The sequence below is a fragment of the Schistocerca cancellata genome, chromosome 4, assembly GCF_023864275.1.
Source record: "Schistocerca cancellata isolate TAMUIC-IGC-003103 chromosome 4, iqSchCanc2.1, whole genome shotgun sequence".
NCBI lineage: Eukaryota > Metazoa > Arthropoda > Insecta > Orthoptera > Acrididae > Schistocerca > Schistocerca cancellata.
Genome location: NC_064629.1, coordinates 893,329,393 through 893,355,900, shown reverse-complemented (window position 1 = coordinate 893,355,900; position 26,508 = coordinate 893,329,393). Strand labels below are relative to the sequence as shown.

Below are 26,508 nucleotides of genomic sequence, written 5' to 3'. Positions count from 1 at the left end.
TTAGTGGAGCTGTCATTTGCACTCAGGCAATTCGTGTGAAAAGGTTTGCAACGAGATTATGGCCGAACGACAGAAATCAACTGACTTGGAATGTGGAATAGTAGTGAGATCTAGATGCATGGAATGTTTAATTTCTTAAATCGTTAAGGGACTTAATATTCTGAGGTTCACAGTGTCAGGAGTGTGCCGAGAATACCAAATTTCAGCCATTACCTCTCACCACGGACAATGCAGTGGCCAGTGACCTTCACTTAATGAGTGAGAGAGAGAGAGAGAGAGAGAGAGAGAGAGAGAGAGAGAGAGAGAGAGAGAGCAGCAGTGTTCGGTGGAAAGCTGCTAGTGCTAACAGACAGGCAGCACTGTATGAAATAACTACAGAAATCAATGTTGGATGTAAGATGAGTGTATCATTTAGGAGAGTGCGGTGAAATTTGGCATTAGTGGGCTATGGCAGCAGACAACACATTAGCGCCTTTGCTACATCACCTGCAGTGCCTCTCCTGGGCTCATGACCATATTGGTGGAATCCTAGATGATTGGAAAAGTGTGGCCTGACCAGATAAGTCATGATTTCAGTTGGTAAGAGCTGATGATGGTAGGGTGCAGACTCACAAAGCCATGGACCCAGGTTTCTCCAAGGCACTGTGCAAACTGGTGGTGGCTCCATAATGGTGTGGTCTGTGTCACAAGGAGTGGACTGGGTCCTGTGGTAGAACTGAGCCGATCATTGACTGGAAATTGCTATGTTCGTCTACTTGGATACTATTTGCAGCCGTTCATGGACTTGATGTTTCCAAACAACAATGTGATTTTTGTGGGTGACAAAGTGCCATGTCATGGGGTGAGAATTGTTCACGATTGGTTTGAAGAAGATTCTGGACAGTTAAGTGTGTGGTGTGGCCATCTAGATTGCCCAACATTAATTCCATTGAATATTTATAAGATATAATCAAGAGGTCAGTTCGTCTACAGAACTGTGCACCGGCAGCACTTTCACAATAATAGACTGCTATGAAGGTAGCCTGACGCAATATTTTTGCAGGAGACTTTCAACAGCTTCGTGAGTCTGTGCCACGTAGAGTTGGTGCACTGCGCTGGGCAAAAGGAGGTCCTACATGGTAGTAGAAGGTATCCCATGACACTTGTCACCTTAGTGTATGTACTGTATGAAGTAAATAGAAGTGATGCATTGAAGAAAAACAAAAGAACGTAAACCAGAAAAGTACAGCTCGTAACGTAACTAATGAAAAATTACAGTTAATAGGTACACAAGTTAAACAGAGGCAATTGTTCAGCAAGGAAATTATGAAAGAATGCTATAAGATTACATTTTTGACATAACTTTCAAAATTTTAGCATTTCATCTTAGACTAACTTTTATATTTTTGTTCAGTCTTCTGGTAATGTGTGTGCAATGTGACACGTGGTAAGTTTTCATCATCTTTTCAAACATCCATTTATCATTCAGCAGTTTATCTTAAAGGTAAAATAGAACTCCATCTTCACCACATTAATCCCATGAAACATACTTTGTGTTGATAGGTGGCTTTAATAGGAAAAGCATTAAACATGTACGAAGCAGCTGTGTCAACTGAAAACTTAATGATGGATGAATATACAGGTAGTTCAATTCCACTAAATTGCTGCAGTATCATGTGAATCAGTGGAATATTATTTAATGACTCTGGAGTTTAGTATTTATTGTATGAGTAATTATTTCCAGTGTAGTTTATTTCCATATTCCCACAGCTTGTATATTTTCCCTTTCTAATTCAAGAGCATAAAAGGAAGACTGAGCAGTTCATGTAGGTATAGTGTGTATTCCATTTAGGTGATGTTCATGAACCAATTTCATGCTTAAAATTAGTTGGAAAAATTGGTACCTGTAGTATTTATGAGCAAAAAATTATATTTGTTTGAATGAATCAGACATTGAATTACCACTGGTAGTCATTACTAGACAACTGTATTGACACCAACAAGTAACAGGAAATATTTAACAACTCGTTTCATTCAGGATTTAGTTATTCTTCCTTGCACATATTAATTTTAGAGTATCTTTAATTGTTGAGTCATTACTTTATTATGTTATGTTAATCTCATACAACGTAACTAATTCGGTTTTTTTCTTTCATTTTTCGTGAACTTGCGTCGTGCGCACTAGCAAGCTGAAAGGGAAGAACATTAGTAGGTTGGTTGTTCATTTTTTTAGATTTTAAATGTTTGTGGTGGCAGATAACATTACTGAACTAATGAAATATTTTGTAATGAATGCTTTATTTGTCTTTTTAAGCAAAAGTCTGTACATCATTCTCTATTTTCACATATCTATCCTTTTTGTTCTGTTGTTGATTGTGTAGCTTTTCTTGTGCCTACTGTAATATATTTTCTTCCTTTGTTTTGTAGATAAGAATGTGTGATGTGATGTTATGTGTTTGCAGAATAACTTTCAAATACTGAATGTGTGCGCATGGCTGCATTTGCCTTTGCCCGTTCCTAAATGTGTAAAATAAACTTGGCATTGTGAAGTTGCATGGTGTGATCCAGTCAGCAGAATACAGAAGTAATACTCAAATTTGTGTTATATAATAAATGACTTAAGAGAGTTCTTCTTACTCTGTATTGGCTCTGAGCACTATGGGACTTAACTTCTGTGGTCATCAGTCCCCTAGAACTTGGAACTACTTAAACCTAACTAACCTAAGGACATCACACACATCCATGCCCGAGGCAGGATTCGAACCTGCGACCGTAGCAGTCCCGCGGTTCCGGACTGCGCGCCTAGAACCACTAGACCACCGCGGCCAGCTACTCTGTATTATAACCCAAGATGTTGATGGGACATTGTTATCATTGATCTTTATTTTGTTATTTGACAACTTCAGTTACCTCAGTTAATACCCCAGAAGTATTTATGAATATTTATTCAGGCTAATTTCTCTGAAGTTGCCACTTGAATTTGTTTCATTAATACATTGTTCTCTCTCTTCTGTTTATATTCATACTATTAATGGGGCTTGTCCAGGAATTTTTTTCTGATGTCCTTCCATCAAGAGATGTTTGCAGTAAAACAAAGGAAACTGCAAACAAAATAGTTGATTGCCCACTTGATGCTACTGGAACAGCAGCAAAATGTGGCTGTTTCTCAAATTGTAGTTCAGTCTGCTGAAATGAATCGTGTATTATTTTGTATCTATTACAAAGATTAATGGCTGCCCAGGAGCTGATTTATGTATACAGCCTACAACTAATTGTTCCTGTAAGCAGAAGAGATGTGTAGCAAGATACTGAAATCAAATGAGGTGAGAACTGTAGGGAGGATAGTAAATGAGTGATACTCAGAGAGAAGTGACTGGCAGATGCTTTTTGTGAGCTGGGAAAACTACTTTATGAAGTACTAGAGCATGTACATTATCCGACACAGTGCGTTTAGCCATAGTGAAACAACTTGTCAGATCTCTGCTGTGTCAGAAGTGACATCTATATTTATGGGAACTCTACAGCCACTGGCTATTAAGCTATTCTTAATCTCCTCTCATTCATTTCCCTGTTATATTCTAAAACATGTTTCTTACCATCACTCTCAAAGTAACAGTAATCACACTTAAAGGCAGCATTTATTCAGTCAGCCCCTTTACAAACTCTTAAGTTTCTTTATGAAATTTCACTAGAATGCTTCATCAGTGATAGATAATGTTTGCCTCTTAGTGGATTGTATGTTATTGTAGAACACCTTTCCTGTTGTCTGCTGTCCCATTTTCATCACAAAAGGATGTTGTCAATTCATGTTAAGCGCAGCTATGGTGAAATACCACTCACTTATTGTAGTTGGGGTTTTGTGTGGTTGCGGGAACAGATGTGATGCAGCAGTGTACTGTACTTTTCACGAAGTGCACCAGGAACACCATAAACATAAGTCTACTTACACCCCCTTTCAGCAATCATTCTTGATTCTAGCACCGAAAACTTTATCAATTTGCAAATTCCCCATCAGAAAGTTTCAGTTAATGTTTTGTCATATTTACCACAGAACACAGTTCAGTAACTGTAAAAATATCCTATGATACCATGGAGCTTTATTGATAATAAAAATGTCTGTTGCTAAATTGCGTTATGATGTGCAGGATTTATTTTGCTTGAATGGAATTATTTTGACTTAATTTCATGACTTCCATATGGTGTCATGGATAAATGTGCTTGTCAGTTAGTCTTCTAAAATAGAATATTCATGGAATTTCAATGCATTTGTTGTAGAAAGTGTTATTAAAGGTATTACATTGTGTTCAAATTTGTATATGTGGATTCATCTGTCTTTCTTACTAAATCTAGATTCAATTGATAAAAAATGTAAAAGAAATCAAATAGCTGTAGTGTGGCACACAATGATTGTAAACAAACAGCTATTTCTAAGTCTGACTTCAGTATTGAGGAATCCATTGTACAGTGTTTTCCATTTATCTGATGACCACGTGTATGGTGCAATAGATGGTGGGTAGTGATCGCTTCATGGTTTGGGCAAATTAGAAGCAATGTCTGACTTCTAGTGCCACAGTACTAAATTCAGAATATGTGCAAATAAATTTTGTGCTGATTCATGTCATGCAAGGAGATGCCAGAATTGCCTGCCATGCATTTATGACACCTACAGAAATTAATCACCACACGATATAATTCTCTTTGAGAAATTGATTAATTGACTCAGGGATGTTATCCCTGAGTTCCTGAACTTTATACTTTAATGCTCTCAGCAAATAGAAATCGCAAGGGTTTAGATCAAGAATTTGAGCAGGCCAGATATTGTTGCTAATGACTGTTGTGGAACATATTGTGAATTGCATGCAAAGAGAGCTCTTGCCAGATCGTTTTGGAAAAAATGCATAGCTTTGTTCCCTTTCATGAAGTGTATTAAAAAAAATTGCAAATGTTTTGCACATATATCATTTAAAAAATTGGTTCTGTTATTCTGTCAACACTAACTGTGCACTATTTTCTGATCGTGAGGGGGTTCCTTGTGCAGCAGAGTAGATCTGTCAGTGCCCCAATGTTGACAGTTTTGGGAATGAACATACCATTTAAATGGAACAAAGCCTCATTTGAAAACAGAATTAGGTAAGGATCCATTTCACTGTTGTGACTTGTTTCAAAACCCATTCACAAAACCGAACACTGAGCACAGGATTGCAAGGTTTAAGTTCTTGCATTGCTGTTACTTTGTAGGTGCTTAACCCAAGTAATTTAGCATCTCTTCATACAGAGGTGCAAGAAATTTGTGTTTGCTGTGAAAGGTGTCTGATACTTTTTAGGGAATTTTCCAGGTGGTGTGCAGTGTCAAAGAGACGAGCTTCTATGTGCGCCATAAGTTGTCATATACACTTCCTGCAATCAGCACTTCAGTTTTCACAACATTTATTTAATAATTTGTGAATTGTATCTCAACTCTTAATTTGAACAGTTGACAACTTCTGTTCAATCAACCTCTGGACTGTACAAGCAGATTTTGTATGCACATACAAATCGTAGGTAAACACTTCTTGTGGAAGGGAATAATTCAGTCTTTGCATTTTGCATTCAGAGTTCACTGTTAAACTTGCGATGTTTGTTTTGAACCCTAGTGCTGAACTGTACATAATCTAAAATATAATGTTCCTGTAACACCTCCATCTGATGCAGTGGCTTGAAAACGTGTTGATGGTACAATAAATTGTATCAAATTCAAAACATGACTGGTTGCATATTAAACCTATGTAAAAAGCAAATTCAAACCACAGTTGCAATTTGCTGTTTGCAGTGGGTATAATGAAAATACTAGTAAGTACATAACATAAAATTCAAATTAGGTGGTATTTCATCTGAAACTGCAGTCATTACCCATTAAAGATGACTATGTTAAAGTTCAGAAAATGAATTAAAATAGACATTATTGTGCTTTGCAGAACATTGTTAGATGAGAGAGAACTGCAGATGTTTTTTTTTTATTTTTTTTTATTCTCTAAATGATGCTCTGTTATCATTTTTATTGAAAAGAACTGGATGGTAGTTGTATCTATGTAAGAAATAATATATATTTTGAAACAATAAATTTACGTGAATAAATAGCTAAAGAAAACATGCAGAAGTATCAGGAGTTAAAGTATTGATACTACAAAACCTGTAACTTGTATTTACAAAGCACCAGTTGGTGATAGAACAACCTGTTAAAAGCATATAATCTGTGTTCAACAAAACAACACACAGAAACAGAAGGATGGATCTGTGTGGTAGTTCCAATTTAGACTTTCAAAGGAGTCTAAACAAACAGACTGACTTATTGGGCTTCCTGGCAACCTTCAATTTAAAAGCGACTGTAGAAACGTCAACTTGCATAGAAATATAAACCACTATAATTGACTGGATAGTCACAATTGTACAGATGAATTATCTTACAGAAACATGTGAACATCGGCTTTGGGTACTGCACTACACAGAAACTTACTCCTCACTTATAAAATCAACTAACTCAAGAAACTGCTCCCGTGTCCTGCTCACTCGTTAAAGAATGGCTGCTTTCAGTTTATGTGCATAAACTAAAGTTTATGAGGATTTAATAGACTGTATGAAGAAGAAGAAGAATGAAATTACCAGTCTTTTTCCATGTGAAATACTTTAAAACATAGCTTTGCACTGCAAGGAACTTCACATTCTGCACATGAACAGTGTTGCTTTTCAAAAGGTTCTTCTCATGCGTACCACCTCCTAATAGATATTTTCTTCATTGTGCTCAGCAAAAATTCTGGAAAATGCCTAGCCATTAGATGAGTCACTTTTGATGTTAGAACTAGACATCCAGTTGATGAGGCTTGTGGGGAGGGTACACAAAATATTTCCTGAATCTAATGTGAATTCTGACAATGTGCTTATTTTGCTGCCCCTCTTTTTTCTTTTTCTTTCTTTTTTTTTCTTTTTCTTTTTTTTTCTTTACAGAATGTATGCAGTGAAGTGTTAAACTACCAATACACATCGAAAAATTGTAAATTTCTTTTTGTCTACTCCTGATCATTTGATAGCTTTGCAACTTGAAATTGTTCCTATCCACACTTTCCATATTCTGTTTGTAATCCATTACATCGTTTGGTTTTCGTATGACACCATGTGTTGAATATAATTCCTGAAATTTATCGCCATGGGACATGCTGACCACAATGACATCTCTCTTGTCCTTGCCTTGTTATCTGGCCATGCTCTAACCAAAACGTTGCCAAATCCAGATTAACATGCAAACCCTGCGAGGACATAGAATAAGGCCAAGGAAAAAAGAAGAAACTGATACAGTATAAGAATTCTCTTAAGATGCACATCAAAGGAAATAATACAAAAGTGTACTGGGCCAAAGCACTCTTTACTGTGATATAGTGTTTTCTTATGGGGAAACTTGAGAGCTAGCAAAAGTTGTTTCATAGCTGAAAAGAGAACTGTAAGAGTTACGGAAAGTGCAGTTTCCAGAAGCTCATGCAAATTTTATTTTAAAATAAACTTTCTGTTCTTCCATTGCCTCTTTATGTATTTTGCAGGTAACAATTTTCATTGAGAATCTTAGATAAGCAGCTTGCAGTTAAAAAAAGCAGAGCATTTACTCATAACACAAAAAGCAACCAGGATATACATGTTCAATATTGAAAGTTAGACAACACTAAAACAAAATGTACCACTCTTAAAAGGAAACAAGCTGTGCAATAAACTAGCCTGTTACAACAAAATTTGAAGTTATTTCTGCATTGAAAACAGCTGTTGATGCCTACAGCCTTCAGAAGGGTTATGCTGTAGTTGCGTATCTATCAGGTTAAAAACCTAAGTGTGTATGTTGTAAAATTTTACAACAGTAGAAAATTGGTATAGATGTTGAGTGTAAAACAGTTGAATTTGTTGCATCCCTTGTGAAATGAGGTGATAGAATGGCTGCATGATTACTATCATATGTTACAATGAAGCTTATGTATGTATACATTAATCTGCTTGGAAATTAGTTTTTAATGAATGTCACATTCAAAGTATATATAGGTAAGCAAAATGTCCTCTCTGAAATCATAATGTGCATGCTCTATAAAAATTATTAATGATACAATAAAGAATACAACAACTGCATAATGTATTTATGGATAAGTGGGCCAGCATTTTTTCATTATTCATTACAATTGAGAAGTGGTGGTGGTGGTGGTGGTGGTGGTGGTGGTGGTGGTGGTGGTGGTGGTCGTCTTCCTTTGCCTGTGTATTACCAATGAGCAATGACATGGACTAATTTGATATTGAACTCTCTCACATTTTTTATTAACCACCATGTTCATCCACCCTGCTTTAGCTGGGAGGTATGCTGTCCTCTCAGATTTTGCAGTTCATTCAAAAAATCATTTAATTTGTTGCATTGCACAAACTAACTTTGCCCCAGTTTTCAATGAGTCAGTTTTACAAACAAAAATAGGTATTTTTAAGCATTCTCGAGGTCTTCATTGACTCCTCAGGATATTTCCACCCTCCTTTTGCTTTTAATAGATGGCATTCTTTTTCTCATCGCTCTAGTGTCTGTCTTCGCTACACACACTGAATGATATATCTGGCCAGTCCAATATGCAGATATGCTTCTTCACTCCTGTTTCCTTATGATCAGTTAGTATTATTTTGTTTTGTGGATGATATTTCTCCCCAAATGAAAATGTAGTAATTCATGCTAAAAGTATCAGACATGAAAGAGATGAATATAGTGGCATTGTTTTGAATCCATGAAGTATTTATGGAGAAATTACAGTATTTAGAACTATTTTTCTCTATTTTAATCATCATACGTCTGTAACTGTCATACCTGACTTATGAGTCTCTCCATCTTGATGCAGTTGATTTGAAATGGTGGAGAAATTTCATTTCGAACTAATACTGATCACACTTTGCTTGTTACTATCATTAATAACAGACTTAAATTTTATTTTTTTATTCAGTAATTTATAGAAATATACCCTATTGGGAGTAGTTCTCATCGCTTATTGAAAGAACACTTCTAGTGAAAAAATGTTACATCGGCAACATTTATTATTTTGTAAAATTTCATTATCCCACAATTTTATGGTCTGACTGCATCTTTAGATCATGTAGCTCAGCAATATCAATTAAAAAATAAGAAAACATGTAGAAAATGTAAGTAGATTGTGTTATCATAATATTTTTTTATTATCATTTTGCATGAACACGTCTGTATTCCTGGTACAGGTGGAAATCCTTCTGCCACAGTACCATAGCATTCCACTGAAGAAGCCAAAACTAAATGTTGCAGCCTATTGATGAAGTAGCTGTGCTATTCTGTTTCAGCTTTTCTAGCAGTGTGTTGTGACATGGGGATTTCAACATACACTAAGACTGCAGACATGCAGGCAAACAAAACACTAATTATTTAACTTTATTTTTTGTGTGATAGTTAAAACTTTGACAACCTTTTGTATCAGGTCAAAAAACTTATTACTGACAGTGCCTCATTGTGCAGTAAAACCCTATTTAGCAGCAAAAACTAAGTATCACATAACACAGAATGAATATTAACCTGCTGCTGCTGCTGCTGCTGCTGCTGCCGCCGCCGCCGCCGCCACCGCTGCTGTGTTCTCATCTTTTAAATAATTATTAAAAAGAGGTCATTAGTCCACACATTTCAGCAGACAGTGCGGAATAATAATATAAAAACGTAAAAACCTCAATGAATATTTCCAGTTATGATCATCCTTTCATGCTTGTAAAATCAGAGAGACAGTGTGTGGTGCAGTACTGAAACACTTGGCTTTCACGGAATTTTATAAATAGAGAAGTGATAGTCATTATTTATTCCAGAGTAATGAGACAATGAGCTAATTTTTCTTTACTATTTGACTGTCATAAAATATGCTCTGTCTTCAGTTTTACATTGATTAACAGTACTTGCAATTCCTGAAGAGTTTTATTATGCACAGAAATGTCACATATCACTTAATTTCCTTGCTTCATCAAGATCATCATCCCATCACCATTTGTTTTCTAGTTCATTCAACAGTTAGTGTGCTAGTGGTTGTCTCTGAGTTCAGGGAGCACACTTCTGATCTTCCACTTCCCTATTGGTGGCTGTTTCACCTTTTTAGTTTTGTTTTTGTCATTGCTGCAGCTTACTTCACTGTTTTATTGTGACAGCATGACTGGAACAAGTGAATATTGTCATGTAGAACAAGGTGTAGTTAGATGAATGACAAACACTAACTTCACTTAATGAAGATTTATTCAGCATTTGTATATACAAGAGTGCGGAGTGAACCGCCTCCGGCCAGAACACACATAGTATGTACACAGCTATAGATCATTCCAGTGCAGTGATGCTTGACATATGAGGATACTTATAGTATTTACTCGAACCGAATATAGAAATCAAAATTGTACATTCCAGGTGAGTTTTGAACTCGCGACCCTCCGTGCAACAATTTAGTATCATAACCACTACTACACGGTGCTACTCAGATTCTTCTGTGACAATATTGTTATAGGCGGTATTAAGAGAAACTAATTTGTCTTAGGTGAAACTGCTGTATGATTATTACTTCACAGAAAAAAAAAGTTTAACTTCCTTTTCAAATTCTAGTCTGAATTTGAAAATATGAAGTAAAGTTAACATCTCCTCACTAAAGTATTTTTCAGAAAGCACTTGGGACAGCTGGCATTTTCCCAACTGGAATATATAAGGGTTGAAATAAAGCACCACGGATGGGGACATAATACGAATATTCTGCTATTTCAGCATGTCCAGCTGACAGCTGGGGATTTTTGGGCATGAAAAGTTCATCTGGCAGCAGAAATATATCTTACTGTGGCTCTGATAAATGAAAGTATTCCTATTTAATTCATTTCCACTTCTATGCATTTTTTCTTTGACATTTCATGTTCAAAGTCAAATGAATAAAACAATACTTCACTTTTGTTTCAGATTATGGATTTTTGCATAAAAAAATTATTGATAGTTTGTTGTTAGCTATTCCTATTAGTAATTGGGAAGAAAACTGCAAGCGCACACACTTGTCAACTCTAAGAGGACTCGCTGAAAAGTAAAGCCACTGAATTTATGTGAAACCTCTTAAAGCTTTTTAAATAAAACAAACTTTATTACATTCTACATCTTTATTCTACATGTTTACTTCTCAACATAATCACCCTGGCATTTTTGATACCATAACTGTAGAATGTTAGACTTTCTCGACAGAGCCACAACCTCACCTCTGCTTCCACTGCTTCATCACTATCAAAGTGAAGTCCTGAAAGGTATTCTTTAAGTTTTGGAAATCATATGGGACCAAGTTGGGGCTGTAAGGAGAATGATTGATGTCTGTGAAGGCATAAGATTGATGCTGATGTTGCGGCACCCGTGTGTGGTCTGGCGTTGGCATGCTGAAGGAGAGGTTGCTGCATGTGTGGAAGAAGTCTTTGAACTCAAAACTCAATTACATCATGCTGTTTTTCCACCCACTGACAGAATTATGTTACACAATGCCACGTTATATGCTGCACTTGAGACCCCCTCTAGTGGCAGAGGGCTGTAAATATGTAGACACAAAGAATAGAGGTGTAGAATGTTAATGTATGTTTTATTTAACTATGATTCCACATAAATATGGAGGCATTACTTTACAGCATGCTCCTGTTTATTTAATATTTTGTGTTACTTCTTCTCAGATATCTGTGAAAGTCTGAGTCTTTCTGGGGTATTTTCCCCCCACATATATATTTGTAATGATGAAAATTAACTTTTTCTTTAAAAAAGTTCATTTATTGTTAATTTTAAGTTGTGTATGAAGCTTTTCATATCTCAGCACATCTGAATAGTCCCTAATTGTGGCTTTACTTATGTGAAATTTGTTACGCCAGTTGGTGTCTGTCAGCGGAGATGTGTTCTGTAGAATTCAGTGTTAAAATGCTCATGAGGCATCATTTAGTAATTATCAGTGAGAAAATACCAATTTTAAGGTGGGGGGAAAGGCGATTTTAGATAGCTATATAAATTGAGTGAACATTTATTCTGAGGCATTGTTATTGACAGATTTTAAAAATGGTTCATGGGTATTGTTATTGGATATGTTTAAAATTTTATCCCGATCGCTGAAAGTTGCTTAATTGATATTCAGATTCTTAGAGTGGAATCTGGTCACATTTAGTAGAATGTTGCAGTTCTCATTTTTTAATGTGAAGCTGTCAATACAATAAAGATTAAAACTATTAAGAGTTGATGATATCTGTGCTAAGCAGAAAATGCATGGCAGTAGTTTCAAAAAATCCACTTTCCTTGATCCAACTGATGCTAGTAAAAAGCACTCCATCTTCAGGCCACGAGTGGCCTACCAGGACCACCTGACTCCTGTGTCATCCTCAGTGGATGATGCGGATAGGAGGGACGTGGGGTCAGCACTTCGCTCTCTACATCATCTACATCTACATCCATACTCCGCAAGCGGAGGGTACCTTGAGTACCTCTATCGGTTCTCCCTTCTATTCCAGTCTCGTATTGTTCGTGGAAAGAAGGATTGTCGGTATGCCTCTGTGTGGGCTCTAATCTCTCTGATTTTATCCTCATGGTCTCTTCGCGAGATATACGTAGGAGGGAGCAATATACTGCTTGACTCTTCGGTGAAGGTATGTTCTCGAAACTTTGACAAAAGCCCGTACCGAGCTACTGAGCATCTCTCCTGCAGAGTCTTCCACTCGAGTTTATCTATCATCTCCGTAACGCTTTCGCGATTACTGAATAATCCTGTAACGAAGCGCGCTGCTCTCCGTTGGATCTTCTCTATATCTTCTATCAACCCTATCTGGTACGGATCCCACACTGCTGAGCAGTATTCAAGCAGTGGGCGAACAAGCGTACTGTAACCTACTTCCTTTGTTTTCGGATTGCATTTCCTTAGGATTCTTCCAATGAATCTCAGTCTGGCATCTGCTTTACCGACGCTCAACATTATATGATCATTCCATTTTAAATCACTCCTAATGCGTACTCCCAGATACTTTATGGTATTAACTGCTTCCAGTTGCTGACCTGCTATTTTGTAGCTAAATGATAAAGGATCTATCTTTCTGTGTATTCGCAGCACATTACACTTGTCTACATTGAGATTCAATTGCCATTCCCTGCACCATGCGTCAATTCGCTGCAGATCCTCCTGCATTTCAGTACAATTTTCCATTGTTACAACCTCTCGATACACCACAGCATCATGTGCAAAAAGCCTCAGTGAACTTCTGATGTCATCCACCAGGTCATTTATGTATATTGTGAATAGCAACCGTCTTAAGATGGTATTCTTGACCGAAGCCGCTACTATTCGGTCGAGTAGCTCCTCAATTGGCATCACGAGGCTGAGTGCACCCCGAAAAATGGCAACAGCGCATGGCGGCCTGGATAGTCACCCATCCAAGTGCCGACCACGGCCGACAGTGCTTAACTTTCCTGTTCCCACAGGAACCAGTGTACCCACTGTGGCAAGGCCGTGATGCTAGTATACAGTTTACAACATGCAGCCCGGAATATTCTCTTTTTTCCCACTTTGTTTCCAATATCTTGATTGTTTTAGGCTTGAGCATCTTTGTGAAACTACATGTTGTGTAGCAGTATTTACAATTTATGCTGTGCTGTATTACGATACATGGCAAGGTATGATGTGAATACGTAAACTACAAAGGCAGGAAATCTGTATGGATTACACCGTCTTACACTGTACAAATTATGTTACTGGCAATATTTTTGCTAGTGGAGAGGGGTCTTACAAGCTTGCCAATTCATAAAAATTATTCGTTCACTGGAAATAACATGTCTGCTGGAATTCTGTAACAGGACATTATGCAGACAAACTCTAAGGCAAGAACTGTAACAGAAAAGAAGGGGCAATGTAAACAATGTCACCACTGCCATGTGAGCAAAGTAATTTCTTACAGAAAGTGATGTAACATTAACCCTCGTGCAGGTACATGGCATACTTTGTACACATGTAAAGAATAAGTACCTCTGTTAATAAGGTAAATTTGTATGAGGAAGCTCAGAGCTTAATCTTAATTATAGCTTACAGTATTTGAATTAAACCACTATTTAATTAAACAACAGTAAAATAATTTTTAATTCTAGCATTCTGTTGCTGCATACAAGTGTTACCCCGCAACAATGACCCGCTCGAAGCACTGAAAAGATCGTTGCCATCAGATCTCGGCCAGATGCTTATTCAATTAATAATTATCTCATAGACAACTGCCTCATTGTGGGATTGTGCTTCTAGCTTGGAAATTTGGGGCATTTTCTTCCATGGGTCGAAAAAATTTTTTTTCTCACCTAGCTCACTGTTTATTTTACATTATTGCTGCTCACTTGGACGTATTAAAACATAACTTAAAACTGTGTTAGTGGAAGCAAGGATGGGGAATAGGTATGGGCTCACAGTTGTAAAGCAACAGTGGAAAGATAAGTGTTATTTGTGCACTTTATACATAGGAATGCCTGCTCAAGGGTTAAGGGGAGGTTTACTATCTTTGGCCCAAAAAAGCATATTCCTTGAGGATTTTTTCTCGGGATGTATTGCAGATACCAATGTCAAATTTGGTCAAAATGTTTATCGATATTTCCTCTACAAACTGGAACTTTTTTGACTGGGAATGTCTAAGAGCAAAGGCAGAAGTGCCGTTGGAACGAAACAAAATTTTGATGTAGACCTCCACGCACGGTATGTCACAGGTCAGCTGGCTCATCTGAAATCAAAATTGAGTTGATGTTAGCGAAGTATATAAGTTTCTTTAGGAGCTGTACCTCACTCAAGTTATATGGACTATAGGAAACAAAAGGATTTTTCATCGATTTTTTGAAAAATTATTTTTCTATTTATTTATTTTTTTTTTTTTTTGGCTTCATTGGCCTAGTAAAAATATTTATAGTTGATGGATTGGAATAAAAGTGGTACAACTCCTAGACAATTTAGTTAACTTCGTCGGAAACAAAGAATCATGGAAATCGGTTCAGTAGATTTGAAGGTACCATACCGCGTGATAAAAAAAAGTAATTTAGAGAAAAAGAGTTTGAAGTTATGACTACATATAAATGCAATATTATGCAATGTACGTTCAATCTGCTATTCAGGGTCCATAAACTAGTCCTTCCTCTTCCTCATAGAGGGCGTTCTACTCGATCTGGGCCATCCTGCGCTGTTCCGGAGCTGCTTATATGGCTGGTGACAAGCGGTTTTCGGCCACTTGATTCTGGTGGTTGTCCGAATGCTTGGCGAGCTGCGTTGAATAGAGTCCCAGGGTGACATCCATTGTTGTCATGGTCTTCAGAATTGCTGAATACCCTTCGTTGAAGCTGCTCACTATCAGGAAAGCCGCAATCTCCATAGTCTTCGCACCAGAATGCAAATGCTTGGGGGCCAACTTCCAAACACACGCATTCAAACTTTCATTCGAATTTTGTGGGTTTCCTTCCAAGTACCAGTACAATAACTCGTCCTCCGAAAGAAAAAAAACTGGTGCATGGAAAAGGCTGCTTTCAAGTAGGTGTATTTTTTTGTTTAACCACAAATAACAAACATTAGAGGTCCGTATTCAGAAAATCCGATTCAGGGGTGGATTCTAAACACTTTTATGGTTCCAAAAATGCAATTAAAAGAATTGAGTTTTTGAACCAAAAGATAGTAAACCTCCCATTAATGCAGTGTGTAATGTTAGTGATGGAGATGGCAGACATTAAGGGATGTATTTAAATGAGGAGAAAATTTTTAAAAATTTCAAAAGCAGCCATAAGTTTGGCTAGTAATAAGGAACTGATAGTCTAATCCTTCAATGGAAATTGAGTCAGCCCTCTTATATGTGACAGACTTTTGTACGATGAGGAAAAGATGATGAAATATTTTTTTGTCTTCTATGATTTTTTTTTTTTTTTTTTTTTTTTTTTTTTTTGTTTCTCCAATGCACATAACACCCAGTTGCCATATTCAAGGTGTCAGCCAGGAATTTGAAATTTTTGACACATTATTAACTGAGAAAAGTAAAATTGCCCGCATCTTGTTATGCTAGCAGTCAAGTTTTGTAAAATTAAAATTTTGTGTAGCCCTAGCAGGTGGCTTGGATGACCACTGTTAGCAACAAATCTTAATATAGATCTACTTTTAACCCATGCATTACAATAAGGGAGAATGTATGTCACGCATGAACTCGCAGCTCTTAGCTATTAATTACCCTCTGACACACTTGTTACAATTTTTTAAATTTCTTTATGAAGCATGCTCCTTTTAGATGGATATTTTCACATGGTTTGGTTGTGCTAAAGCTATACTCTAAAAGATGTCTTAGGATATGTGGTGGATGATACTTTTGATACCACTATCTTTTCCTCCCTCCCCTCCATTTGCAAGTGGCATATGGGAAGAATGACTGACTATAAAGCTCCATATTAGCTCTTAATTTCTCTGATCGTTTTCATTGTGGTCACTTCACAAGATGTATGTGTGAGGAAGTAATAAGTTACATGACTTTCTAGAATATCTACACTTTCTGAAATGGCAAACAATTCCAATCTTTCAAGAATTTCACAATTACACTGAAGAGCCAAAGAAACTGGTAAACCTGTGTAATATTGTGTGTTGCCCCTGCAAGCACACAGAAGTGCCACAACACGACATGGACTCGACTGATGTCGAAAGTAGTGATGGAGGAAACTGACACCATGAATCCTATAGGGCTGTTCATAAATCCGTAAGAATACAAGGGGGTGGAGATTTCTTCTGAACAGCACATTGCAAGGCATCCCAAATATGCTCAATAATATTCATGTCTGTGGACTTCAGTGGCCAACGGAAGCGTTTAAGCTCAGAGGAGTGTACCTGGAGCCACTCTGTAGCAATTCTGGATGTGTAGGGTGTTGAGTTGTCCTGCTGGAATTGCCCAAGTCTGTCAGAATTCACAATGGCCATGAATTCATGCAGGTGATCAGACAGGATGCTTACATAAATGTCACCTGTCAGTCATATCTAGACGTATCAGGGATTCCACATATCTCCAACTGCACGTGCCCCACTCCATTGCAGAGCCGCCTCCAGCTTGCACAGTCCCCTGCTGACATGCAGGGTCTATGGATTCATGATGTTGTCTCCATACCCGTACATGTCCAACCACTCAATACAATTTGAAATGACTTTCTGGATGAGGCAACATGTTTCCAGTCATCAACAGTCCAATGTGTGTGTTGACAGGTCCAGGCGAGGCAGAAAGCTTTGTGTCATGCAGTCATCAAGGGTAGACGAGTGGGCCTTTGGCTCCAAAAGCCCATATCGATGATGTTTCGTTGAATGGTTCGCACGCTGATACTTGTTGATGGCCCAGCTTTGAAATCTGCAGCAATTTGTGGAAGGGGGTGTCACGTTGAACAATTCTCTTCAGTCATCATTGGTCCCATTCTTGCAGGATCTTTTTCCAGCCGCAGCGATGTCAGAGATTTGATGTTTTACTGGATCCCTGATGTTCACAATATACTTGTGAAATGGTTGTGTGGGAAAATCCCCACTTCATCGCTACCTCGGAGATGCTGTGTCCCATCGCTCATGTGCTGACTAAAAGACCACGTTCAAACTCACTTAAATCTTGATAACATACCATTGTAGCAGCAGTAACTGATCTAACAATTGCTCCAGACACTTGTCTTATACAGGGTGATTCAGGAAGATATGCGAAAATTTTAATATGTTGTTCTTCAAGCAAAACTAAAGGAAAAAAGTCTGCAGATGTTTAGTTCCTGAGTTGCAGCTAATAATATTTCTCCGAAATTTAGCAACTTCACTAATACGAAGCCATTGCAAAACTGTAAGAGGTTGACGTAAAGCAAGATTTCCATTTATTTTGTTGTTATTGATCTGGTGAATGTAATAAAACATGTCCCAGACGTGTATCTGCAGTAGTTTTCCAGAACATTCAGAAAAGCAAAGATGTAATTTCATAAAATTTTTAATTTATTAACTACTGGGCCCAATTTGTTTTTCAAATTCCAGACAATTGCACAAATTTTTCAACAGAAGTTGTAGACAATTTAATTTTGGAAAAATGATGGTACATCTACATATATACTCCGCTAGCCACCAAGCCGTGTGTGGCGGAGGGCACTATTCATGCCAAAGTCATATCCCCCCCTCCTCCTCCTCCTCCTCCTCCTCCTCCTCCTCCTCCTCCTCTGTTGCACTCGCAGATTGCATGAGAGAAAATTACTCAGTGCGAGCTTTAATTTTGCTTTGAATGGTGATCATTGCCCGATTTGAAAGTTAGTGGTAATAATATATGCTCTACATCCCTGACGAAGATCGGGTTTTGGAATTTAGTGAGCAGTCCCTTCCGTTTAGCGCGTCGTCTATCTGCAAGTGTGTCCCACTTCAAAGTTTCTATGAGATTTGTAATGCTCTCGCGATGGCTAAATGTACCAGTCACGAATCTTGCCGCTCTTCTTTGGACCTCCTCAATCTCTTTAATCAGACCCAACTGGTAAGGGTCCCATACAGACGAACAATTGTCAAATACTGGACGAACTAAAGTATTGTAAGCAATTTCCTTTGTTGAAAGATTCTACCAATAAACCGCAATTTAGAGTTTGCCTTAGCTGTTACTTGTGTAATCTGATCGTTCCATTCGCGATCATTTCTAATAGTCACACCTAGATACTTGACGGATTTTCTGCTTCCAAAGACTGGGCATTTATATTGTACTCTTATATTAATGGGGATTTTTGCTGTCTTATACACAGTAGGTTACACTTACTAATATTGAGAGATAACTGCCAGTCGTTACACCCCGCATTTATTTTCTGCAAATCCTCATTGATTTGTTCACAACTTTTGTGTGATACTACTTTCCTATAGACTACAGCATCATCGGCAAACAGCCTAATGCCACTGTCAGTACCATCAACCAGATCGTTTGTGTAAATCGTTGAAAGCAGTGGACCCATTACACTGCCCTGGGGTGCCCCTGATGTTACGCTTGTTTCGGTGAAGTCTCCCCATTCACGACGCCATACTGCTCTCTGTCTCTTAGAAAACTTACTATACAACCGTATGTCATCGGATAGACTGTAAGTGCGCACTTTTTGGAGCAAGTGACAGTTCGGTACCGAGTCAAACGCATTTCGAAAGCGAGGAAAATGGCATCGACCTGGCAGCTGGTATCTAGATCCTGTTGTATATCATGCACAAAGAGGGCAAGCTGTGTCTCACATGACCGCTGTGCCTAAAACCATGTTGGTTTGAGCAGATGAGGTTCTCAGTGTCTAGAAAGGTCATTGTGTCTGAACACAAAATGTGTTCCATGATTCTACAACAAATCGATGCCAGTGAAATTGGCCGGAAATCATGTGCATCCAATTTTCTACCCTTTTTATAGATTGCTATGACCTGGGCCTTCTTCCAGTCCCATGGAACTTTCCACTGTTTCAGTGATCTCTGGTCGATGATGGATAAGAATGGTCCTATAATTGTAGCATATTAAACATACAATCTTACAGGAATACTGTCTGGACCAGATGCCTTCCTGGCATCTAAGGATCTTAACTGTTTTACAATCCCAGATACACTAAACACTGTCAGCCATACTTGCATTTGTTCGATAATTGAAAGGGGGATGGTGCTGCAGTCCTCTACCGTAAATGAGTTTTTGAAAGCTAGATTTAGAATTTTGGCCTTCTGTTTATCATCATCCATTACATTACCCATACTGTCAACAAGAGAAGGTATTGAATTATTTGTAGCGTTCGTAGATTGCACATATTACAAAAATTTTTTGGGCTTATTTTTAGAATCTGCAGATAAATGCTGCTCTCAAATTCGTTAAAAGAATCTCTCATTGACCTTTTGACTGATGCTTTCATTTCGTGTAATTTCTGTTTGTCAGCGGGGCAGTGACTACGTTTGAAACGACTGTGACAAATTCTCTGCTTTCTCGGCAACTTCCTAATATATTTGTTGAACCGAGGTGTATCCTTTCCCTCCCCTATATTTTTGCTAGACACACATTTCTCCAGCACACGGTGGACATTACCTTTAAATTCCGACCAAAGATGCTGAATATTTTTATGTCCCGCAGTGAATGCTTTGAGCTTACTATGAAGATATTCATTAATCACACTTTTATTTGCTTTCCCAAACAAGAAAACTTCCCCCCCCCCCCCCCCCCCCCCCCCAACTTCTACTGACATAACTTCCTCAGAAAGATCAGGTCTGTTTGTCACCACAACATCTAATATGTTCCCATCTCGAGTTCGTTTCCTGTTGCTCAAGGTTGTATGTTGAGAGTGCTCCTAGAATAACTTCACATGAGTCTTTGCTTCTGCCCCCTGTGATAAATGTGTAATTTTCCCAGTCACTGGACTCCAGATTAAAATCTCCACCTATAACTAATGGATAATTTGGATATTTATTTCCTGGGTACTGAAGACTTTCCCTGAAACGTTCTGCAATGTTTGTTGTGGATGCTGGTGGTCTATAAAAACATCGTAATACAATGCTCACTCCTTGTCTGATTGACAGCTTTATCCAGACTACTTCACAGTCCAACCCAGAATTGTTCTAAACCTCATTTAAACAGCTTTAAACTATAATAAACACACTACCTCAATAGCATCAGTCCTATCCTTCCTAAACATTGTCCAATCAGAGTTCAAAATATCAGTGCTGTTTGACTGGTTTCAACCAGCTTTCAGTACCTAATAAGATATTGGCATTACTACTGTTTATTTCGGAGAGTAACTCAGGGGTCTTGCTACAGACACTTCGACAATTTACTAACATGAGATGTAGCATCCTTTGGAATAACCTGTTTAGGAGAACTAAGAATTTTTACAGTTGGCACACCCACATCAGTGTCATGAACTGGTAATTTTTCAGGCCAATGGTTTGTTTCCCATGGAGAGGAACCTAATCTAAAAAACTTCCATGTGCACGCCACAAGTACTGTTCTACCCACATAGCTACTTCCTGTGTGTAGTGCACCCCTGATGTATTGAGGGGCGTCCTACAACCTTCCACCTCATAGCGTAGGTCGAGGAATCTACAACCATTTTCATCACAGTCGACATAGTCTCTGGTTTAGATTCTCCACTAACTCCAAACCAGAGAACCCCGGTACACTCTGGGTACGATGCTGCAAATCGTCAGCTTGGTTTCCACTTCTCGAGAGATGGGGCCCACCTTTACCAATTTAGCCAGCCATCGAAAGGACCCAAGGATTTCCTCAGAACCGCAATGACTGGCAACGTTGGTGCCGACATGCACAACAATCTGCAGCTGGCTGCACCCCGCATGCTCGATAGCCACAGGAAGAGCCTCTTCCACAAATTTCTCTACTCCCCAATTCTATTCAAATCCTCCTCAGAAGTTATGTGATCTACCCATCTGATCTTCAACATTATTCTGTAGCACCACATTTCGAAAGTTTCTGTTCTCTTCTTGGCTAAACTATTTATCATTCACGTCTCACTTCCATACATGGCTACACTCCATACACATACTTTCAGAAACTTGACTTCCTGGCATTTAAATCTATACTCAATGTTAACAAATTTCTCTTTTTCAGAAACGCTTTCCTTGCCATTGCCAGTCTAAATTTTATATCCTCTCTACTTCGACCATCATCAGTTATTTTGCTCCCCGGATAGCAAAACTCATAGGTGTTCATTCTTTCTGCACGCTATACGAGATTGGAATAATAGAGAATTGTGAAGGTGGTTTGATGAACCCTCTGCCAGGCACTTACATGTAATTTGCAGAGTATCCATGTAAATGTAGATCTGCTACTTTAAGTGTGTCATTTCCTAACATAATTCCCTCAGCATCACCTGAATTAATTCGACTACATTCAATTATCCTCATTTTGCTTTTGTTGGTGTTCATCTTATATCCTCCTTTCAAGACACTATCCATTCCGTTCAGCTGCTCTTCTAGGTCCTTTGCTGTCTTTGACAGAATTACAATGTCATACGCGAACCTCAAAGTTTTTATTTCTTCTCCATGGATTTTAATTCCTACTCCGAATTTTTCTTTTGTTTCCTTTACTGATTGCTAAATATACAGATTGAATAACATTGGGGATAGGCTACAACCCTGTCTCACTCCCTTTCCAACCACTGCTTCCCTTTCATGCCCCTCGACTCTTATCACCGCTCTCTGTATTTGACCCCTGCCACCTTCAGAATTTGAAAGAGAGTATTCCAGTCAACATTGTCAAAAGCTTTCTCGAATTCTACAAATGCTAGAAACATAGGTTTGCCTTTCCTTAATCTATCTTCTAAGGTAAGTCATAAAGTCAGTATTGCCTCATGTGTTTCAACATTTCTATGGAATCCAAACTGATCTTCCCTGAGGTCAGCTTCTACAAGTTTTTCCATTCCTCTGTAAAGAATTCACGTTAGTATTTTGCAGCCATGACTTGTTAAACTGCGATTTTTCACATCTGTCAACACCTGCTTTCTTTGGGATCCGAATTATTATATTCTTCTTGAAATATGAGGGTATTTCGCCTGTCTCGTACATCTTGCTCACCAGATGGTAGAGTTTCATCAGGGCTGGCTCTCCCAAGGCTATGAGTAGTTCTAATGGAATGTCGTCCACTTCCAGGGCCTTGTTTCGACTTAGTGCTGTGTCAAACTCTTCACGCAGTACCATATCTCCCATTTCATCTTCATCTACATCCTCTTCCAGTTCCATAATATTGTCCTCAAGTACATCACCCTTGTATAGACCCTCTATATACTCCTTCCACCTTCCACCTTTCTGCTTTCTCTTCTTTGCTTAGAACTGGGTTTCCATCTGTGCTCTTGATATTCATGCAAGCCATCCTCTTTTTCCCTAAAGGTCTCTTTAATTTTCCTGTAGGCAGTGTCTATCTGACCCCTAGTGATATATGCCTCTACATCCTTACATTTATCCTCTAGCCATCCCTGTTTAGCCATTTTGCACTCCCTGTCGATCTGATTTTTGAGATGTTTGTATACCTTTTTGCCTGCTTCATTTACTATGTTTTTATATTTTCTCCTTTTATCAATTACATTCAATATTTCTTCTGTTACCCAAGGATTTCTACTAGCCCTCATCTTTTTACCTACTTGATCCTCTGCCGCCTTCACTACTTCATCCCTCAGAGCTACCCATTCTTCTTATACTGTATTTCTTTCCCCCATTCTTGTCACTTGTTCCCTTATGCTCTCCCTGAAACACTGTACAACCTCTGGTTTAGTCAATTTATCCAGGTCCCATCTCCTTAAATTCCCACCTTTTTGCAGTTTCTTCAGTTTTAATATACAATTCATACCCAATAGTTTGTGGTCAGAGTCCACATCTGCCCTGGAAATGTCTTAAAATTTAAAACCTGGTTACTAAATCTCTGTGTTACCATTATATGATCTATCTGAAACCTTCCAGTATCTCCAGGCCTCTTCCATGTATACAACCTTCTTTCATGATTCTTGAACCAAGTGTTAGCTAAGATTAAGTTATGCTCTGTGCGAAATTCTACCAGCCGGCTTCCTCTTTTATTCCATACCCCCATTCCATATTCATCTACTACATTTCCTTCTCTTCATTTTCCTACTATTGAATTCCAATCATCCATGACTATTAAATTTTCATCTCCCTTCACTATCTGAATAATTTCTTTTATCTCGTCATACATTTCATCAATCTCTTCATCTGTGGAGCTAATTGACATATAAACTTGTATTTCTGTAGTAGGCATGGGTTTCGTATCTATCTTGGCCACAATAATGCGTTCACTATGCTGTTTGTAGTAGCTTACCTGCAGTTTTTCTATTTTAAACCTACTCCTGCATTGCCCCTATTTGATTTTATATTTATAATCCTGTATTCACCTGACCAGAAGTCTTGTTCCTCGTGCTACCGAATTTTACTAATTCTCACTATATCTAACGTTAACCTATCCATTTCCCTTTTTAAATTTTCTAACCTACTTGCCTGATTAAGGGATCTGACATTCCACGCTCTGATCGATAGAATGCCAGTTTCCTTTCTCCTGATAACGTCGTCGTCCTGAGTAGTCCCTGGCCAGAGATCCGATTGGGGGACTATTTTACCTCCAGAATGTTTTACCCTAGAGCTGCATGCCATCAGGAAAAATTACAGCTGTGCAGTCATTCACTGTACCAGCACAGCAAGGCCATTTTGGTTAGTGTTACAAGGCCAGATCAGTCAATCATCCAGACTGTTGCCCCTGCAACTACTGAAAATGCTGCTGCCCCTCTTGAGGAACCACACTTTGTGTGGCCTCTCAACAGATACCCCTCCATTGTGCTTGCACTTACGGTATGGCTATCTGTATCGCAGAGGCATGCAAGCCTTCCCACCAATGGTAAGGACCATGGTTCATGTGGGGGGCATCATCAGATAGCACACTGAATCTATTATCAAAGTGCATGGGATTTGGCAGGAGCCTGCGTCCACCATGCAGCCTTGTCTTTAGGCTCGAGACACAGTCCGTCACCCACACTGAGGTGTGAGTGAGCCTGCCGACTCAGTTGCACCTGAGGTCGGCTCAGTGACAGAGAGTTGTGACATCCCCCCCCCCCCCCCCCCCTGCACATTTAGTACAGCAGAGGCTGCCCCAGGCACCCCATCCCCACTGCACCTGAAGGTGGCACTCTGGAGCCTGTTGACTGTGGCCAACAATGCTTCCAGCTGTGTTAGGGCTGTGGCCAACTCCTCCTGCACCCGCACACAACACACACACTCCCTATCCATCTAGCTAATATGTGATTTACTATAAGAAACTTAAGGAAACCTACTGCAACACGAGGTTAACAGCACACTATAGTTGGCAGAAAGGACACTCAACAATGAAAAACAATATGAATGTCTGGTAGAAGCTAGATCTGGTGCTTTTTTTCCTACTAGGTACTATCTAGTGAATACTAAAGAAAAATAAACAGTGACCCACAGTAAACTGCTAGGGCCTATCTAGTGAATACTATTAAAGAATTAAACAGTAACCTACGGTAAGCTACACCTACTGATTAACCCTTGTATTTATAATGTAAACAAACATTTACTTACACGTTAAAATGACCTAATAAAACTATGAAAACTGTATGAACGTGGAAGATTATCTGCTTTAAATAATACCATAGCCCATGTGAATTAACAATAAACTGGGAAAAACAAAGCTCAGTGTTAAGGAAGCTGTAAAGTGTGCATACAATTTCGCGATACATTCACAATAAATATTCAAAAATGTAGAGTTCAATGCGTTCAGCTGCAAGTGTATGAACAGATTTTGTTGCTAGTTTCAGTTTTACAGGCTTGTTCTTAATTTTGTCTATTGCATTCATAATGCGAGCAAGTAATGCCTCACATGTATTGACTTTGTCCTCATAATACACTGTCTTTCATTCATCCCCATACACAAAAATCCATTGGTGTTAAATCAGGTGATCTGGGTGGCTACATACGTGTAGCATCACGATCAATCCATTTCTTGGGAAAATGTTCATTTAAATGTGAAGTAACGGCATCTTCACATATCGAGCACTTGTACTGATTATGAACGCTAGGTAGGGAACCTGTCTCCCCAACATTCAAAATGTTCCGCTAATGGTTATGGTTTGTGCATTCGGAATTCCCAGAGTTGGATAATGTATGTAATATTCGTTAACTGCAGCTGTAGAATTACCATCACATTTGCCATAAATAAACACCTTATCAGCGTATTCCTCTGTCATAAATTTGAAAGGCATCTCTGTTTCATAAATAAGCTACGAACTAAAACAGTTCCTATGTGGTTTTCCTTAAATACACTGTTGTTGTTATGTTCTTTCTCTGAAAAATGCAGAGATCTAACTCATTTCAAGGTTAGGAAATGACTGAAACCACTCACAAACTGTTGCCAACAATGACATAAATGTTTCTGCATTCTTAATGGAAAGTAAACAGATTTACTTGTATGATAATCTTTGCTTCTATGGGTATTCTGGAAAACTACTGCAGATACACATCTGGAACATGTTTTATTGGATTCACCAGATCAATAACAACAAAATAAATGGAAATTGTGCTTTACTGTAACCTCGCACAGTTTTGCAATGACTTTATATTAGTGAAGCTGCTAAATTCCAGGCAAAATCTTTTATTAGCTGTAACTCCATGACTAAACATTTGCAGACCTATCTTCATATGACCTTTTTGCTTTAGTTTTACTTGTAGAATAATATATTAAAATATTTCCAAATCTTCGTGAATCGCCTTGCATAGGCATTGCTGACTGCATTGTCGTGTTCTGTCTGTATACATATCTCTGTATTTGAATATGAATGCCTAAACCAGTTTCCTTGACGCTTCAGTGTATTAAGTTTGGTTTATAATGGAGTGAAAAGATTGGGCATTAGGGAACCAGCTGTAGAGAACATTGTTCTTTTGGGTGTTAATAGCACCAGAGTGTAAGCAAACAACATTCATTCATTTCCAGTTCCTGTTC

The 26,508-nt window shown here is 38.4% G+C and overlaps 1 protein-coding gene across 4 annotated transcripts in view; it reads left to right on the top strand.

Annotated features, from left to right (window-relative positions):
* LOC126185052 (WD repeat-containing protein 7) overlaps window positions 1-26,508 on the top strand; it is a 352,004-nt gene that overhangs the window by 51,187 nt on the left and 274,309 nt on the right. For 2 of the 4 annotated variants that reach the window (XM_049927809.1, XM_049927807.1), the window contains exon 7: window positions 2,165-2,191. The exons of the other annotated variants lie outside the window; for them this stretch is intronic. In XM_049927809.1, coding sequence (XP_049783766.1) covers window positions 2,165-2,191 — 27 coding nt within the window. The remainder of the gene's footprint in view (window positions 1-2,164; window positions 2,192-26,508) is intronic. 4 annotated transcript variants of the gene reach the window in all.